The 19,477-nt window shown below is 41.6% G+C and overlaps 1 protein-coding gene across 1 annotated transcript in view; it reads right to left on the bottom strand.

Annotated features, from left to right (window-relative positions):
- The window catches only part of LOC112812838 (amine oxidase [flavin-containing] A), a 69,148-nt gene that overhangs the window by 25,396 nt on the left and 24,275 nt on the right, over positions 1–19,477 (bottom strand). Inside the window, exon 3 of the mRNA XM_025857812.2 lies at positions 12,880–13,017. Coding sequence (XP_025713597.2) covers positions 12,880–13,017 — 138 coding nt within the window. The remainder of the gene's footprint in view (positions 1–12,879; positions 13,018–19,477) is intronic.

Raw genomic sequence — 19,477 nt, forward strand, 5'->3', positions numbered from 1 at the left:
CATGGTTTTGGCTCAGGTCGTGATCTCAGTGTTGTGGGATCGAATCCCCGTGTCGCGCTCTGCTCTGCTTGAGATTCTCTCTTCCCTCTCCCTCTGCCCCTCCCGCTCATGCTCTCTCTCTCTCTCTCTCTCAAATGAATAAATAAAAAAAGATCTTATTTATTTATTTGACAGAGAGAGACACAGCGAGAGAGGGAACACAAGCAGGGGGAGTGGGAGAGGGAGAAGCAGGCTTCCCGCTGAGCAGGGAGCCCGATGCGGGGCTCGATACCAGGACCCTGGGATCATGACCCGAGCCGAAGGCAGACGTGTAACAACTGAGCCACCCAGGCGCCCCTGAATAAATAAGTCTAAAAAAAAAAAAAAAAAAGAAAGGAAAAGAAAACCCAAGTCTGCTAAAGAAATGCATACATGTGGGAACAGGCACCTACATGTCACCTCTTCCTTTCTCAGAAACCCCTGGAAGGCTTATTTCCTCCACGGCCTGCTTCTAGACTAGACAACTCAAGACAACTTTTTGCGCATGTGAATCCCTAAAGCAGTGCGGTGGCAGGGCCTGGAGCTGTCTCCTGATGGAGTGAGAACAGCCTGCCAAATGGACCATCTTAAGCTCATAAATGTGATTGTACAGTTTTCTCACAAAGGTGTCAGTACTTTCTCAGTCTCTCCAAATGGCTACTGCTCTTGGAAAATAAAAGGAAAAAAACCTTGAGTAAAGGTCACGTTCATTTTGTACCTATACTCTGGAGCCTTCCAACCCTTCCAAAATGGCCTTTAATCTCTAAAGCACAATGTCTCTGAGTTGAAGTCCAGTAGAACATAATGTCCCTGGAACTGTGCCCCAAATACTTAAATCCCTTTGGGAAACCACATCCTCAATGTACCAATGTTCCTAATAACAAGAGACTATTGCCAGGAGGTGACAGTTTACGGCTTCCACATCATTCTTTATTGTTGGTCCTATAAAATAAACCAAGTTTAGAGTAAGCAAGTAACATTTACTGATTGGCGTGTTGGAGAGGGTTGGCTCTCTGTACTTTTAGTTTTAGTTAAACAAAAGGAAGTGGATGTTATTAAAGAGTATCACAGGCCCCTGAGGAAAGCTGCCAAATGTTTTTTTAATCAGCTTGAAACTAAACAGATATGTTCTAGACTAGTTTAGGAACAAGTCTGCCCAACTGATATGAATTCCTTAGCATCCTTCTTGTCCCACTGTTTTGACAAGCCTATAAGAGAAATCTTTTGGTGGTTTCTTTTCTACAGTACTTAATAATGCTTTAACTGCAGAAATCATCTAAAAAGACACCCATTAATTAGGACGGCAGGAGTGTGTTGTATTCGTAGTTTAAAAAAAATCATTTTCTTCCTCTTTCCGAATGCAGGTTAGCCAAGCTCTCTTCAAACCTACAGCATTCTACTCTACCGAAAACAAGCCATCGTAACATGGAAACATCCATGCCATCGTACTGCGTGGCTTATTCCAAGTCTCCAACTAGTGTCCATACTTCTTTGCAAAACGCCCCCTCCGTCCATCCACTGCTTCCCCAGGGTCTGATCCTCAGCCTTTTCCCAGCCACCCACCCATTTCCCTGGGGAGCTCAGCCAACATCTGGGTTTGTTCTCTTTGCCCAGTGTTATGGTTTGCATTTCTCATGCCTCTGCTCCCTCTATACTGAAGAGAACTTCCCAATGGTACTGTACAACTTCTCACACAACTTTCAAGGGCTGGCAGCACATTCCTGGGTGTTTGCTCATGACCTTCATCTTATTCTCAGTCCCTCTCTCAGGACTTGGATGGCTATGAGCCAGTGCAGCGGCACGTGAGCTGTGCAGTCCCATCTCGGGGAACAAGACGACCAACACGCTCAGGTACAAATGATGCATCAAGAATGAAAGGTTTCAAATGAATAGTTATGCCGCCTTTCCCAAGGGACTCTAGTTCTATACAGAAATTACTAACAAAGCAATTAAAATAGCAACAATATGAGCTCTTCTGGAGGCTCTTGGGTAAGTAAAGATAATTGACAGCGCTTTTTCCTCTTTCACAAATGCCATTAACTCTGGAGAAACAGGCAGTTAGAAAAAAAGATGAAAATGTTACACCGTGAGGATGAGTGGCTGCTTTTCCAGAACAGCTTTATTAAGACATGATTCCATACTCGAGGGGCACTAGGGTGGCTCGGGTCACAATCCCGGGGTCCTGGGATCGAGTCCCGCATTGGGCTCCCTGCTCAGTGGGGAGTCTGCTTCTCCCTCCCCCTCTGCCCCCCCAGCTCGTGCTTGCTCCGTCTCTCTCTATCTCAAATAAATAAATAAAATCTTTAAAAAAAATTCACATACTCGGTAATCCACCCATTTAAAGTGTGTAATTCAATGGGTGTTGGTATATTCACAGAGTTGTGCATCCATCACCACATCTAATTTTAGAACATTTTTGTCACCCGAAGAAGGAACCCTTAGTCATTAACAGTCACTCTCCATCCTCCCCCACCCCATTTTGAAGAACAGCCCAACTATTTGGCAAAGCAGCTGCACCATTTTACTTTCGGACCAGGGACGCTCCATTTCTTCACCAACACTTGTTACTGACTTTTTGATTCTAGCCAGCCTGGTGGGGGCAAAGTGGTATCTCACTGTAGTTTTGACTCGCATTTCCCCAATGACTGATGATGGCCAACATCAGGCTCTGTCGCTCTCTCTCTCTCAGATAAATAAACAAATAACCTTTTAAAAAAACATTTATTTGCTTTATTCTTGTTCCTTACATCTTTGATATTATGATGCCTGGATTTCATGTCTCATTTCTCTTGGTTTTCATTGCTCCTAATTAAAATCTTGTGATCATCGTAAGTGAGATGCATCACAGAGTAATAAATTTGGGCAGCTTTTGATGAATTTAGCAGGTTCACTACGTCTTTGAAGATATTCAGAGGTCCATATTATGTATATATTAGGTTTTTAACATATATGTGGATATATACGTGTGTACATGTATAATTTGTTTAATCCCAACTGGTGCCTTGGCAGAGACAGAAGTAGAGTTCATGACTCCATGCTCTTGATTTAGACTCCCCTGCCCCCCGCCCCCAGCTCCCTGTGCCTCAGTCTCCATGTCAGGAAGATGAGACCTGCAGTGCCCCTGAGCTGGATCCTCCATTGGGAGCCTATTAGGATGTGCTTTCTATGTCTGGAGGTTGTTGGCATGAGTAAATACAGCTCTGAGACAAACATGGTCCCAAAGATCCTACCTAGCAGCGGAAGCTGGAAATGACTTCTACTTCCTCTGGCACACTAAAGCACTTTGTTTGTTGCCCATGGCACCTCACTATTTTCTACGCTATTAAACTGATTTATGTAAGAACTTTCCCAACTAGTTTCCACACACCGAAGAAGGGCTATGCCTCACACATGTTTATATCTCCTACACTGCCTTGTATATACCAGGGTTCCGAGAAATGCTCGTTAAATGGAGGAATAAAAGGGGTAAATACAGGGGCGTCTGGGTGGCTCAGTCGATTGTCTGCCTTTGGCTCAGGTCATGATCTCAGGGTCTTGGGATCAAGCCCCAGGTCGGGCTCCCTGCTCGGCAGGGAGTCTGCTTCTCCCTCTCCCCCTGCTTGTGCTCTGTCTCACTCTTTCTCTCTCTCAAATAGATAAATAAAATCTTTAAGAAAGGAGGGGGAATACAATTCTTGCATGTATAGATATCACATCTAGCTCCTCCAGGCTCCAGAAAGAGTCCAGCCTCTTTCTACACAAATGACTCCCTCTTTTCCCACCTCAGACAAGGTCTTCTAATGAATGCCAATTAACGCTGATTTTTAATGATCAACTCCACATACACACCTTTTCTAAAATAGCCATAATCAATACTACCATCAGATTTACTAGAACTCCCTATGTGTAGGTACTGAAGGGAAGAGAAAAAGATGAAGATCTCTAAAACCATTTCCTATGTGAGCATCTCTCACTCTGCTCCTTATGGATGCTATATAAAAATGGGTTCCGTGGTCATGAATCTGGGAAATCCTGGCTTATAGTTAAACAGCTTTTCTTTTTAATTTAAAAAAATTTTTTTTTCTGCCCATCCTCACAGGACCCCTAATTTGCTAACAGACATCTTGGCACTCAACAATAGGGATAGAACACGGAGCATTTCCACAATGTATCTGACCAAGAAACTCCCTCTTGCAAAGCACTGTTGGGATTAATGTTGCTTAGAAAATATTCCCTTAGGCATGCTCTCTTCCTCTTCTGGCTGGCAGTCGCAGGGGCCCGAGGGAACACGGGAGAACAGGGGTTAGAAAGCAGAGCCCTGATAACCAGAGGATTTATTTTCCAAATGCGCCTAATGGGAATACGGTCTCATGTGGACGTCTCCTGAACAAGAACGTACGTCATCCCACAACACTGAGTCAAAAGGAAAAACAAAATGAAATCACTTGTGCGTCTAGCTGAAATTGCAAGTGCTCTGTGCTGAGTCTCGAGCCTGGGACTCTGCCCCTGGGAACCGGGCAGTACAAAGAGAAAGTACATCAGAGCAGGTAGAGAGGGTCAAGGGCAAAGCAGGGCTTCTTGACAGACTGGCTGTTAAGTGAATGCATTCAGCTTGCGTATCCCAGTGACTGGGCAGGGGCAACCCTGCCGTTCTACTGCATGGAGTTACTCCAGCGGGGGCTCCCGTGATCATGGTGGTGGAGACATGGGAGGGGGAGGGGACCAGGAGTCAGTAGAGCCTTAGCACTGTCTTCCCCACATTTGAACATCAGAGAAGGATTTTTTAAAAAATCTACCAACTGGGAAAAGTCACAGATACTCGGGACTCCTTTGGCCCCAATAATTACGTAGATTAGTGACTGTGCCCACATCTGTGCCTCCGAGTCAACTTTTATGACCCCTGCTGGGCAGCAAGTGTGAGCCAATGGTGATTTCTTCCCATCGTCTCGGGAGCCTGAGGTTTTTTTCAGAGACATTTATCTGCTGGATATGGCTCTGGAAACTAGGCCATTGGGTACTTGGGCAAACACACAAAATTAAATCTCAGCCTGAGGTTCCCAGTGTATCATTTGAGTTTGACAAATTACACGAGCACTGTCAGAATAAAAGGAAATGGACTAGTAGTTTAGAAATCGATCCCTCTGTTTGAAAAACCTGACATGAGAAAAGTCCTTTAAATGGAAAGGACTCATTTCCACAGCTTTTGGGATCAAAGCAGTCATTACATTTAACTATAATTAACATTCACATTTTCTGCCACTCCACCTAGAATTTTCTTCCTCTGGTTGCATGAGACCCCGAACACAAAGCAAACAACAAAATGAAGTGTTATGAAAACAGTACTGGACTGCTCAAATGGAAGGTATCCACATTATTATCATTATTTGTCTCTTCAGTTTCAAGGTATGTGTTTGCTAAGGTTAGTTATCAACTAGATTTTCACATCTGTCTGTCTTTCTCTCTCACACACACTTCTGTAGGACCTTGAACCAAATACTTGCATTCTTACAATTTTCTCCCACCTCTAAAGTAAGGAAAACTGCCACTTACTAAAACTCTGCGGTCCAGCCGGTTTTCCAAAGGTATTCGTTCAATGAGCTTGACACAGAAGTGAAAAAGCTTAGAGTCCAGGCCTGAAATAGAGGGCTACATATGGCAGCATCGATTCCGTTAAATGGCAGGACAGGGCAACGACAGCAAAGACTTTCTGGTTGGGTCAGCATGTGCTCACAGGACACCAGAACTGCCCTTCTTCAGGAAGTGCCCAGAATGCACCAGGTATGGGATTTATAAGGACGTTCAAGGGTGTTTCAGTTTCAGCTGTTAGAAGGCTATTCTACAAAAGTTTGAAACTTCAGGACCAATGATTAAGTCTTTGGGCTAAGATAGTGGGTGCATGCTCTGGCGTAAAGTGGGGGCTGCAGGGGGGGAGTGGGGAGGAAGTAGGAATAGTGATGAAGTAGAAAGTAGGGGGAGGAAAAAAGGAGAGACTGACCTCAAACTGGCAACATTTAGCCTGAAAGCTCAGAACCTCTAGCAGTTGGGCTATCATGGAGACTAGAGCAGTTTTTCTTGAGGAAGCTTCATTCCACCAACAAGGTTCTTTTTGCCATTAACTGCAACGCCAAGGCCCCACTTGAGGAGGTGACAGCAAAGTTCCACAGCCAAAGAAAACTCCTTCGTGTCTGACCGAATCCCCTTTCTACACTGCCACTGAAAGCCAGTTCATTGAGTCACAGAGGCCGACGCTAGATGACTTCTCAATGAATGCTTAGAAAAGGATTGCTGTAATGAACTGGCCTCTATTAAAAATGAATAGCAAGAAGATGAAAAGAGTTCTGCGAACAGATGATGGGTGCCCAATCATGCGAATGTACCTAATGTCGCTGAATTGTACACCTAATGGTTAAGAAGATACATTTTTTTTAAAGATTTTATTTATTTATTTGACACAGAGAGAGGGATAGTGAGAGCAGGAACACAAGCAGGGGGAGTGGGAGAGGGAGAAGCAGGCTCCCCGCGGAGCAGGGAGCCCGATGTGGGGCTCGATCCCAGGACCCTGCGATCATGACCTGAGCTGAAGGCAGACGCTTAACGACTGAGCCACCCAGGCGCCCCAAGAAGATAAATTTTTATGTTATGTGTATTTTACCACAGTTTTTTTTTTTTCTTTTGAGCAAGTGCGCGCACACATGTGGGGCCGGGAGGAGCAGAGGGAGAGAGAGAATCTTAAGCAGGTTCCATGCTCAGCATGGAGCCTGATGCGGGGCTCGATCCCATTACCCTGAGATCATGACCTGAGCCGAAATTAAGAGTCAGACGCTTAACCAACTGAGCCACCCAGGCGCACCCCCCAATTTTTTTAAAAAGAAAAAAAAACAGAAGGAAAAAAAATCTAACAATTAACCTGACTTTTCTATTTATTGGGCTGTCACTTCAACCAAGTAGAAGCTTTATGATCTACCAACTAAATGGGAGATTTCTCCCTGAAAATTTATAGGAAAAAGAAAGAAGGCTTTGAGAGAAAATGGCTAATGCTGACCTGGCTTTCTAAACAGTACAAGGCTTTAAGAGTAATTTCTGTCATTACACTTTCCTGTAAACACAAGAAATAAATGAAAAAAAAAAGAGAAAGAAATGAAGTCTTTTTAAAATGGAGTGATAAAGAATGGAAGTTACTAAAAACTATTTTTTTACAAGCGACGTCCATGTATCATTTTACTAAATACTTGATAGACCAAGGTGAGAATATATGAACATGTTTAGTCTCTCTGCTTTAAAAAACCCATGTATAACTGTAATTTAGAGAAAGCAAATAATCCCTCTTGTATTACTTCATTTCTATGATCAAACAGAATTTCTTATCATGAACACCTGCCCATTTACCATGTGCCTGTTCTTACCTAATTGTGTTTTTTTCATCTCTACCCTGACTTATACAAATTATTTTAAATCCTTTCTCTCTTTTTCTTTTTAAAGCTTCATTTATTTTTAGAGGGTGGGGAAGGGCAGAGGGAGAAGGAAAGAGGATCTTCAAGCAGACTCCCCACAGAGCGCAGAGCCCGATGGAGGGCTCGATCCCACGACCTGTGAGATCATGCCCTGGGCCGAAGTCAAGAGTCAGATGCTCAACCAACTGAGCCATCCAGGTGCCCCACTTTTTTCCTTTTTATTCTTTTTTTTTTCTTTTTAAACCAGGGAAGATATAAAATAAGATACTCTTATCTCGATCATACTTTGACTGAGTTCACATAAATCACTTAACAAAAAGAATATATAGCCAACAATTCCAAACCATGCCCGAGACCTCTAGACTTAGTAGTTTAACACAGTAATAAAACCCATCTGTAGTCTTCAGCCTGCTGTGCCTAACTGGGGTGGCCTGGGGGTTCCTTGGGAGTCGGGCACTCACTGAAGGCCAGAGGGACTCCAGATTCATGGGCTCAGGGTGCGAGAGAAGAAGCCACCCTGGTGAACGGCACCACATATGGCTCCCAGTGCCTGTGTCCACAGGAGGCCGCGTCCACAGGAGCCCCTACTGCCCGAGTGGCATGTTAGAGGAGTCCAGAACCCTTAGGGGTAAGGTGATTTTTGTCATACCTCACAGAGGTTTGCTAAAGGATTTTCAAGTTGACGTTCTCCCTGTGGAATAAGGAACGATGTGACATAACCCACAGAACCCTGGGCTCAAGACCTGGAAAGCCTTACTTTGGCAACTAAGCTTTCTGAGCCTCAGTTTTCTCATCTATAAGTTGGAAGGACATGCTTATTACCTCATAGGATCACTCAAAAAAGGTGACGCAAGTACAGGCACATTACAGACGGAAGACAATACCTATGCATGGCGTGAGGAGGGATGGAGCTAAGTGATTAAAAGAAAGGAGACAAAGACACAACAAGCAACAGCCCTACAAGAGCCGAACACCTTTAGTTTCTTGCCTTTCCTACTGAGCAGACTTAAAAGTGAAAGCAGAACTTTCTTTGAACACAAAAGATACACCTTCTGTGAGTTGGTATGGAAAGGTGTTGAAAGCAGCTTAAAAATATATGTCCCTAATCCCAAGGAAACACTCTATTATGAAGTAAGGGGTCAAAGACGCAGTTATTTCTGGCAAGCATTAAGACAAACTAAGAAAAAAATAAATCCCCTGCTTTCAACACGGCCTGCTGGCTAAAACAGAGTTCACCTCTTAGCAACAACAAAAAAATTTTTACTTAGTATTCCAGAGCACACACATTCTGAAAAGCCTTTTGATTTCAGTCGTTGGCATAGAAACCTCAAGTAAACGGCTGTGGGAAGAGCAGAACCCATACTAGGAAAACTTGCTTGGTGAGCTGTTACTATCAGGAAAGCCTATGTTGTTTTAAATAATTTTTCATCACATCATTCTCTAAAAAGAAATGTGTGGTATGTATTTATAGTCTCCCTTTTTATTTAGGGTGTGAAAGCAGGGAGAAAGTGGGAATGCATAAATGTGTCAATTTCTCCCGCAGAGCAGCGCCTGCAAAATGCCTTGCTCCATCTCTGGAGGCATTGTTCTCCCTCTCTACAGCATTTCTTCATTATTAAGATCTGGAAGAACCCATTAAAAGGAAAAAAGGGGGGTGCCTAGGTGGCTCAGTCAGTTGAGCGTCTGCCTTCGGCTCGGGTCATGATCTCGGGATCCTGAGATCAAGCCCTGTGTCGGGTTCTCTGCTCAGTGGGGAGCCTGCTTCTCCCTCTCAAATAAATAAATAAAATCTTAAAAAAAAAAAGAAGAAGAAAGAAAAAGGAAATCAAGCACTTCTTCTTTCCTCTCCAAGACTCAGCATTGCAAAATTTAACAAAAAGTCTCCACAACTCCATGAAATGTACTCATAAAACAATTGTAATGATGGTGCATCTAATTTACTAATGCAAGTAATGGATCAACCAACCCAAGAAGCACTCAAGTCCATCTGCTTCCCTTACACCATCCAAAGGAAAAGAAGACATAAAGAGAATGTTTTAAACACACCTAGCTGATGCCACTTCAAATCTACCTTTTAAGGTAAAGACAACATGGTTCATTTAATTTCACAAATCGGATATAATCTCCTAAACAGACCTGTATCCAATTCACCACATTCATAAAACCCGTTCAAAAACCTATTCTATAAGAACCAGGATCTCCTATGGTGCCTGGCCGGCTCAGTGGGTACAGCATGTGATTCTCGACCTCAGGGTTGTGAGTTCGAGCCTCACGTCGGATGTAGAGATTACTAAAAAAACAAAACAAAACAAAACAAAACAAAGAACTGAAGAAAAAAGAATCAGAATCTACTAAACCAGAATTAGAATAGGTATTCTATTCGCAAGATCCATGAAGGATACAGGCAGAAATGTTAGCTAATGGTAAGCTCCATGCAAGCAGAAACTTCGATCATGTGTCCACTGTTTCCAGCCTAGAACAATATCTTGTACAGAGAAGACTATATAGTAACTATTTATTGAACTAATGAATGAATTTGGCAATAATGACGTGAACCTTCTGTGAATGAAGTAGATAGACGTGGTCTCCCTGGTAAAGGAGAGGGTGCAAAATACCACTGGTCTAGCCCCATTGCTCAGCTCAGAGGCTCAGGCTTGGAACTCCATGCTGTCATGCCAAAATTTGCACTGTCAACACAATCAACCAAAGGTCGTGAATAATTCTTTGGTGAATACTAAAAATCATCCTAGAACACATTGAAACTTGATGCACTGCAGTCTGCTGTCAGAAGAAATAATTGAGGCATTCTTTAAGGCTGCACCCTGGGAACATTTAAAAGCTGAAGCAACCTGGACCATCACGAATATGGCTTAGTTCTAACTAGGACAATGGCAATCTTCTGGTGATGCACCCACCACCATTTTGGTGTTACTTACTGAAAAGAATGCACTGTGGGAGATTATAGAAGCTGGGGTTGTCACGAGAGCCGATGCAGAGAGTGCCACAAAGATAATGTGCTTTATTAACCCAATGCACTATGGTGATGGGAAAAAGTCCCCTTCCCCCCCCCCCGCCCCGAGAAGTGGACGGAACAGTGAGGGTTGAGATATTTTTAAGTAAGTGGAGTTATTTTTTGCTATATGGTTTATTAATAATCTTACATGGAATATAAAATTTCCCTAATCTGGTCTCCTCACTTTACAGCTTCCTGGTCATTATAAAAACACCCACCACACCGAGTATTTCTCATTGCAGAAATGATACAATTTATTAGAAACACTAGCAGAAAGGCATTCATTCAGGTAAAATAAATTAACCTCTTGCTGATCCACTATTGTTTTACCTTAACATTGATGTCTAACTTGGGGGGAGAACATGTGTTCTTTGGCAGGTTAAAGTATATGAGAGGATGGTTTAATAGTATTTCTAGAATCCATCTTTTCTTTAGATGAGATTATGTCTTAAATGAAAAGAATGGTGTTTAGTTTAGCCCCTTCAATATGTGCTTATTTGTAAGTCAGTCCTAAAATTCATGAACAGTAGGAGCTCAGGGGGTAGGCAGACCATTACTAGTTTCATAGCCTTGTCAAGTTGCTTTACTTCTCTGAACCTCAGCTTTCTCCTCTGTAAAATGGGGACAATTGTACCTGCCTAACAAGGTGGATGTAATGAGTTCGTGCATAAAAAAAGCACTTTGTTGTTTACTGTGAGCCTCCAGGGAAAATAAAAATCTCTCAGTTCTTGAATGTTAGAGAGGGAGAGATTAGAAGCATGAGTCTGCTCAGATTCCAGGACAATCATCAGACTCATTTGCTTCCCAGCTGGACTGGAGAGCGAATTTACATGACCGTTTGTTTAATTAGTAGTTGAGTGTGAATACGTTACATATGCTAATACACGTAAAAGTGCTCAGTAAATGTTAGTTGCTATCATTCTCAATGTTGTTATTATTGACTAGTCCAGGGAAACACCATGCCGTGCAGAAAAGAGAAAGTGGGGAAGCAAAGGGGTTTTCCCCTTTGTGATCTTGAAGCCCATGGAAGTTAAAGTTCATCAACGCTTCGTATAATTTTTTACTTTTATACTTTCTTCATTCCTCCCTGGATTTCTGAACTTAGTTTTGCCAGACTCTTCCCCCAAGCATCCCAAACCAGCTACCAGAAATTCCCCAAATTTCCCTGATTGTGCATCAGTGTGCATACCCTCACAAGTCCTTCAACTCCAAACTCCAGAAGTCCCCTGCGGGTCTGGAGCCTGACTGCCTGGGGGAGTGCTGGTGAGAAGTGATGTGGCTACTGGTGTGGGAATCCTGGCATGAGAATGAGTAAATGAGGGGCGCCTGGGTGGCGCAGCTGGTTAAGTGTCTGACTCTTGGTTTTGGCTCAGGTGGTGATCTCAGGGTCGTGGGATCGAGCCCCGCATCGGGCTCCCCGCTCAGCGCTGAGTCTGCTTAAGAATCTCTCTCTCCCTCTCCCTGTGCCCTCTCCTCCTGTGCTCTCTCTCTCTCAAATAAATACATAAATGTTTAAATAAAAGAATGAGTAAATGAGCCCTGCCCGCGTAGTTCCAGGAAATGGGCTGCAATGGCAGATCAGAGAACTTGACCTCTCAAGGCACATCCCCAGACTCCAGCTGCTCCATGTTTGGCTTCAGTAAGAAAGAATAACACGGGCAACAGCTGCTGTTCCTTGCATGGAAATCAGCAGAGTTTAAACAATCTCGTTTCAACAGTACAAAACGGCACAACCCGGCTAGACTACCCAAGAGTCAAGGCCCAATACAGAGGAAATTCTCAAAGTGTGCAAAGAAGCATCAGGTAAGAATGAGAATGAATAATCTGTTCAGTCTTAAGAAGTAGCCTCAGACTAGTGTTCCTTGGGGCCTTAGAATTGCCTCATAGGTGCCTGAGGGCTGCCTGGGGCTGTGTGTGTGTGTGTGTGTCTGTGTGTGTGTGTGTGCGCCTGGGGGCTGCCTGGGGCTGTGTGTGTGTGTGTGTGTGTGTGTGTGTCTGTGTGCCTGGGGGCTGCCTGGGGCTGTGTGTGTGTGTGTGTGTGTGTGTGTCTGTGTGTGTATCTGCCACAGGTGACTCCTGCTCCCCTCCTGCGCCACCCCATTCTTCATAAAGGGTGAAGAGGAAAAAATAAAAAGCTGAGAGCCTACTACCCCTACTCCAGTTGGACTGGGGGTGAGGGTGCAGCCTTCAAGGGCTACGGTGGGTGATGTGGAGGAGGGCCAAGCCAAGGCCTGACCCCTGGCAGAGATTCCCAGAGTCCACAAGGATGTTTTAAAAAGAAAACACGGAATACTACTGTAAAGCTGAGAGCCTATTGGTACAATTGCTTTGAGAAAAAAACAACTAAAACAAAACCAAATGTTTTCCCGAATACAGTGCTCTCTCCCACTGGTCACTTGAGTAAAACATCAGACTTACCTTGACATATTGAACAAGACGCTCATTTACGTTCACTTTGTAAGTCTCTAGACCCAGCTCCTTAGATAACCGTAAGATTCTGTTTTGGGTTGGCCCCACATAAGCCCCACCAACATCTACGTAATCGACATGTTCATTCTGCAGAAAGAGGAAAAGTGGCCAGAAGACTTCAGTTAAAACTCAGGGAAAAAAAAAAAAAGCTTCTATGTCTCATGTAAAGACAAAAACATTTATTTTTCACAACTTACATGTGCCTTACTTCTCTCTTATAAAGTGCAACTGAAAACAGCAACTTTCTCCTCCACCCAAGGACCGGGCACAACCCTGTATGACACTCATCACAAAGCAATCCCACTTGTATAGTTACTGGTGAGGCCAATTCAACAATAACATGTGTCACGAATAAAGAATGCTGTAGTACATTCTGCCGATCTAGATCCTTTTCAAAGCAATTAGGTTTTTATGTATGCTTTTCTTTGGGGTTGTTGCTGTAGGCCTAATTCTCCAATTTCTAACAGATGAAGTTTTAAATCAGCCCACACTGATGGGCTCTTGATCTTATTTTTTTTAAATATTTTATTTATTTGACAGAGACAGCTAGAGAGGGAACACAAGCAGGGGGAGTGGGAGAGGGAGAAGCAGGCTCCCCGCGGAGCAGGGAGCCTGATGTGGGACTCGATCCCAGGACCCTGGGATCACGACCTGAGCCGAAGGCAGACGCTTAACGACTGAGCCACCCAGGCGCCCTGCTCTTCATCTTATTTTAAAATACTGTCTGGGGGGCGCTGGGGGGCTGAGTCGGTTAAGCGTCTGCCTTGGGCTCAGATCATGATCCCGGGGGTCCTGCTCAGCGGGGAGCCTGCCTCTCCCTTACCCTCTGCCCTACCCCCTGCTCGTGCTCTCTCTCTCTCTGTCAAATAACTAAATAAAATCCTTAAAAAAATAAAAAATAAAATAAAATACTAGCTGGGAAGAATATATCATAGGAAAAGGTACACAAAGCTATAAAAAGATTCATATACCTAACAAATTATTTTATAAATATACAAACCTTCCATTGTAAACTGAAATTTACTTTCCCCTCTTATGTGCAGTTCTACATTTTCTCCAGCCTTTTTATGAACACATTTCCTGGTAATTTAATCAACAGATTGATTATTGGTGACTTACATCTCCTCCATGTGTTTATAATAACTTCTTTTGGGTCTGTTTCTATTTTGTTGTTTATACCCATTTTCATCCATGTTGCCTTTCCTCCTTGTTTGTCTGATTATTCTGTACTGACTACCACTCATTGAATTTGAAAAAATACAACATAATTTGAATCCTAGGAGGATGATATCTTTCTCAGAGAGGATTTCTGTCTGCTTCTGCCAGCACCTGGGGGCCCTTTTATAATACCAGATAACTTTATTGCATTTCCTGTGCCTGGGATGATTTGAAGCTGGGCTGAAATGCACACGTGCTCTGGTCTTACAGTTCACCCTTGGTCCAAGGACACCGGCCAACCCAAAACGTGAGGACTTTACCAATACCTCCCTCCATTTGCACACACTTTGGTGGGCTCTGGACTTGACCCTCAATTGCTCTAGCTCTGGATGACTTTTGAAAGGCCTACTCAGGCTCTCACTTGCTTCTTCGGTGGTCAGTAAACTCCCTCTCCCCATCCCCAACTTCCAGGGGAAAAGTAGGTCAATCCTTTCCTGATGATGGCCCAGTGATTCTTCACTACATTCTTAGTTCTCTGATGCTTTGAAGATTTGTGTGTATGTGTGTGTACAGTGCAATTTGTCCAATCTCTTTGCATTTAGTAGGAGAGTTGGGACAATTCACCAAAAGTGTTATTTCTGGAAAATTGATTGTCTAGTATTATTCAACTTGCCTTCCTGGCGAAACACAACCTGATATTGTCTTTCTATTGCAGGATATGCTTTGCTAACAATTTACTTAGAATTTTTGTTGCCAAGTTCATGAGTGAAATTGAGATTCTCCTCTCTTCTACAACCCCTGTCTGTCTGTTGCATTAGAGTATTGCTAATCTCATAAATCAGTGATCATACTTTCTTCTATTCTTTGGAACTGTTTGTATAAAAATAGAATGATTTATTCTTTAAACATTGGGTAGAATATAACTCTAGAGTCATCTAGGCTTGCTGTTTTCATTGTGGAAAAATCTTAAAACTATGAGATACGATTTACTTTGAGGCTAAAACACGACCCATATTTTCTATTTCTTTTTAAATCAGTGTTAATTTTGATAAACATATTTTTCCTTATACATTTCGTGTATGTTTCAAAACTACTGGTTTAAAGTTCATGACATCCTTTTTTCATTTAGTCTTTACTGAATCAGTAGTTATATCTACATTTTCATCCCTTTTATTGTTTATTTGAGATATTCCTTTTTTCTTTTTCTTGAAAAATCTGACCAGACACTTCTCTATTTTTAGTCTCTTCAAAGAATCAACATTTGTCTCATTGATCCTCTTTATTGAATATATATTTCCTGTATCATGGATTTATGCTCTTTCCCCCACTCTTTAGATTTATTATATTCTTAATTTTCTAACTCCTCACATTCTTAGTTCATTCACACTGAGCCTTTTTTTCTTTCCTAATGGAAGAATTTAGGCTATAAATCTTCCTCTAAGTTAATTGCTTTAACTACATACACAACTTTATTTTAATATTTCCATTGTGCAGTTTTAAGTATTTTCATGTATTTTCATACAATTTCTCTTTAGACTCGTGTTTCTAAAAACTTTGTTGGATTTTAACTTCTCCAGCTGGGATTTTTTTTTTTTTTTTTAGTTATCTTTTTGTCATAACTGCATTGTGGTCAAAGAATGTGGTTTTTATGACAATTCTTGAGGCTCATGTTATGACCTAGCACATGATCAATTTTCAAAGACTTTCATATTTGCTTGAAAAAAATGTAGTCTATAAAATGATATGCATAGTTTATACATGTCCATTAGAATGAGCTTAATTGTGCTCAGCCTTTTTTGTTTGCTTAATCTATTATTAACTTAGAAAATTATGTAGGGCTCCTAGGTGTCTCAGTTGGTTAAGCGACTGCCTTCGGCTCAGGTCATGATCCTGGAGTCCCGGGATCGAGTCCCGCATCGGGCTCCCTGCTCAGCAGGGAGTCTGCTTCTCCCTCTGATCCTCTTCCCTCTCATGCTCTCTATCTCTCATTCTCTCTCTCTCAAATAAATAAATAAAATCCCTTAAAAAAAAAGGAAATTATGTAAAAATCCCCCACTCCGTTGGGCATTTATCTTTGATTCCTGTTAATTTTTGCCTTGTATTTTGAGGCTACATTATTCACTGTATACAAGTTCAGAATGTATGTACTGACACATTTCGATGACATTTTTTTGTTCAAAGTTTACTTTGTCTGATATTAATATAGTTATAACAGCTTAGATTAGTATTTGTCTATCTCTTTTTCTTTCAGTTAGAGTTTTTAGTCTGAAAATTGTTTTCCTTTAATTGACAAATTTAGCATTTATATTTATTATTCCTTTTTAAGTGTTTTACTTCTTATTTTATTATGTCTTTTCAAATAGTTTTCCCCCTGATTTCTTTCCTTCTTTTGGAATGAGGGGTTTCTTCTTTTTTCTTTTTAAATTCTTTCTTGTACTTGTTTGGAAGTTAAACAGTCAGGCCTATTTCAGACATTTTCCTAGCAATATTAACATGCATATTTAATATAGTCTAACGTTTATCAGTAGATTATCTTCCTACTGAAAACTACAAAAACCTTCATGCTTCAACTGTGATTACCTTTTTCCAATCTATAATTTATAAAAAGTACTTGGTTCAGATTTGTCTTGAAACGAATCTGACATTACTTTGTTTTATTGTTTTGATGTTGCTGAATTTTATTTAAATATTTACCAACATCTTTGCTCACTGTCCCCTCTTGAATCTCAGACCTTTTATTTGTAATCTTTTTCCTTCTGCTTGAAGTGCATTTTTCTTTATAATTTCCTCCAGTCTGGGTCCTAAAGTCTCTGTTTTTGTCAGTCTGGCAGAAAGATGGTTCAAGCAGGTAATGAATTCAGTTTAGTTCCTCTTTCTGTCTCAGAACATTAAAGATATCTTCTGGCATCTATTTTTCTTGTCCAAGGGTCACTCATAAATGTAATTGTTGATTTTTTAAGAGTATGGATGATTTGCCTTTTTTGTTTTCAAAAAAAAAAAATAATTGCTTGTGAGATCTCTCTTCTTTGGTATACTGCAGCTTCTCTGTGCCTGGGTGAGAATTTCTTTCCATTTACCATGCATTGGACCTGATAGGTTTCCTCGTGTCTTCCAACAATGCTGGGAATCATCAGCTATTATTTTTTTATACCATCATCACTCTGTCTTTCATGTCTTAGCTGCCCACCACCCCTGAAAACATATTTTCCAGTCTCTGCTTCGGAATTGCATGCTGGACAGTTTTTCCAGATCTAGCAGTTCATTCGCTGTCTTCAGCTGTGTCTAATATACTGTTAAATTGGCCCGCTGACTTTTTTCATTTTAATTAGTATATTTTCATTTCTAGAAGTTATTTTTTAATTTACTTGATTATTTTTTAGTTTCTTTACCCTGCTCCTAGTTTTAAAAGCACTTCTTTAAAACACGCTGAACAGAAAAACCAAAGATTAAAAAATAAATTACTTTAAAATTTTAAAAATAAAACAAAATCATGTTTAACCATAATTTTTTACTCTTTGCATAACATGACTGTTAAAAATCTTTCTGGATCATATTTTTATGCTTATCCTTTTTCGGTGTCTTGTTTCCTTGTGTGCTTTCCTTTTTCATTTTTAACTATGAGTTACTTATTTTCTTTGGAACTTTTCCTGTATAAATGATTTCAGGCCTGGATGGAAAGGATTTGAGTCTATTTCTGCTTTGGGGAATCACTTGTTTATTCAACAAATAGACTGTGCTCTCCTACAAGATGCCAGGTACTCTTCAAGGAACTTCTGTTACATCAGTAAACAAAACAAAGATCCATGTTCTGAAGCAACTTACATTCAATGGGAAGAGACCCATTGGGAATGAACCCCAAACATAATAACTAAGTATCTCAGAAGTTGATAAGAACAATGAAAAACAAAAAAATTACAGTAGGACAAGGGTACTGAAACTGCAGAGGAGAAAAGGAGATTGCAGTTCAAAATACAATGGATATGTTGGCCCCCTTGAAGAGGTAATACTTGCATAAAGACTTGAAGGAAGTGAAGGAATTGTCCATATGCCAGGAGAAGAGCATTCCTGGCAGAAAGTACAGCCTGTGCAGACTCTAAGGCAGAGGGAGACTAGTGTGTTCAAGAAATAGGAGGCCAGTGTGGCTAGAACAGAGTGAGCAAGGAAAATAGAACTGGAGGGGCCCCTGGGTGGCTCAGTTGGTTAAGTGTCCGACTCTTGATTTCTGCTCAGGTCATGATCTCAGGGTTGTGAGAGCAAACCCCGAGTTGGGCTCTGTGCTGGTGTGGAGCCTTCTTGGGATTCGTTTTCCCTGTCTCTCCCTCTGCCCATCCCTCCCCTCAAAAGAAAAAAAAAAAAAAGGAAAAGAGAACTGGAGATGAGGTTAGAGAGGTTATTAGGGGGGCAGGTCACAGAAAGCTTCACAGGGCATTGTAAGGACACCGGATTGGCCTCCGAGTGAGAAGGAAAGCCTCTGGAAGCTTTTGAGCGGAGACGTGCCAAGATCTGACTTAGGTTTGAAAGGCTCACTCTGGTTGCTGCACTAAGTGTAGATTCTAGGAGGCAAGGGTAAAAGCAGGGAAATCGGTTAGAAGGCCATTGGAGCAATGTGGCCTAGAGATGATGGGGGCTCCTGCCAGGTGGTAGCCATGGAAGCAGTGCAGAGTGTTGAATTCTGGAGATATTTTGATGGCAGAGCCAATAGAATGAATGTGGAGCCTGAGAGTGCTGAGTGTGAATCTTGAGTTTTTTGGAGTTGCCATCTTTGATGGGGGAAGGCTGCTGGAATGGTGGTCTTGACGGAGAAGATCAGAAGTTCAGGTTGGGTGCATGAAATTTGAGATGTCTGTTCAACCTCCAGGAGATCTGCAAATTTCTGATTCCCATGTCAAGGCAGCAGAGTATATTCTATTCAGCATTTTACTTATTCCCATGGGGAGGATTAATCAGGGTTTCCATTCTGCCCTAATACCAGAAATGAGGTGTGCCTTTGACTTCTTTCACCTGTCCCTTATATAATCCCTACCTTCTCTTTTACTAACCCTTGCTACTGTTCTCTAAACCTTCTCCAGCACCCTTTTGTAAAATATAAAACAAAACTGGAGTCAGTACTCCAATAAATGTCTAGACTTTAACAAAGACAGCAAGAAGACTCATGGGAATTTCCACACATGATGTCTCTAGAATACTGACACTATATTTAAAGCAAAGAATCCTGTGAAGTAGTAAAAAGTGTGAGTCATTTTATAGAGTATTTCCTATTTTTACCACATGAATCATTACAATATTATTGACTATACTCCCTAGGCTGTACTTTTTAACCCTTTCAAGTGACTTACTTATTTTATAACTGGAAATTTGTACCTCTTAATCCCCTTTACCTATTTTGTCT

The sequence above is a fragment of the Callorhinus ursinus genome, unplaced genomic scaffold (assembly GCF_003265705.2).
Source record: "Callorhinus ursinus isolate GAN/ISIS: 27379988/994484 unplaced genomic scaffold, GSC_fseal_2.0 scaffold16, whole genome shotgun sequence".
NCBI classification, from domain to species: Eukaryota; Metazoa; Chordata; class Mammalia; order Carnivora; family Otariidae; genus Callorhinus; species Callorhinus ursinus.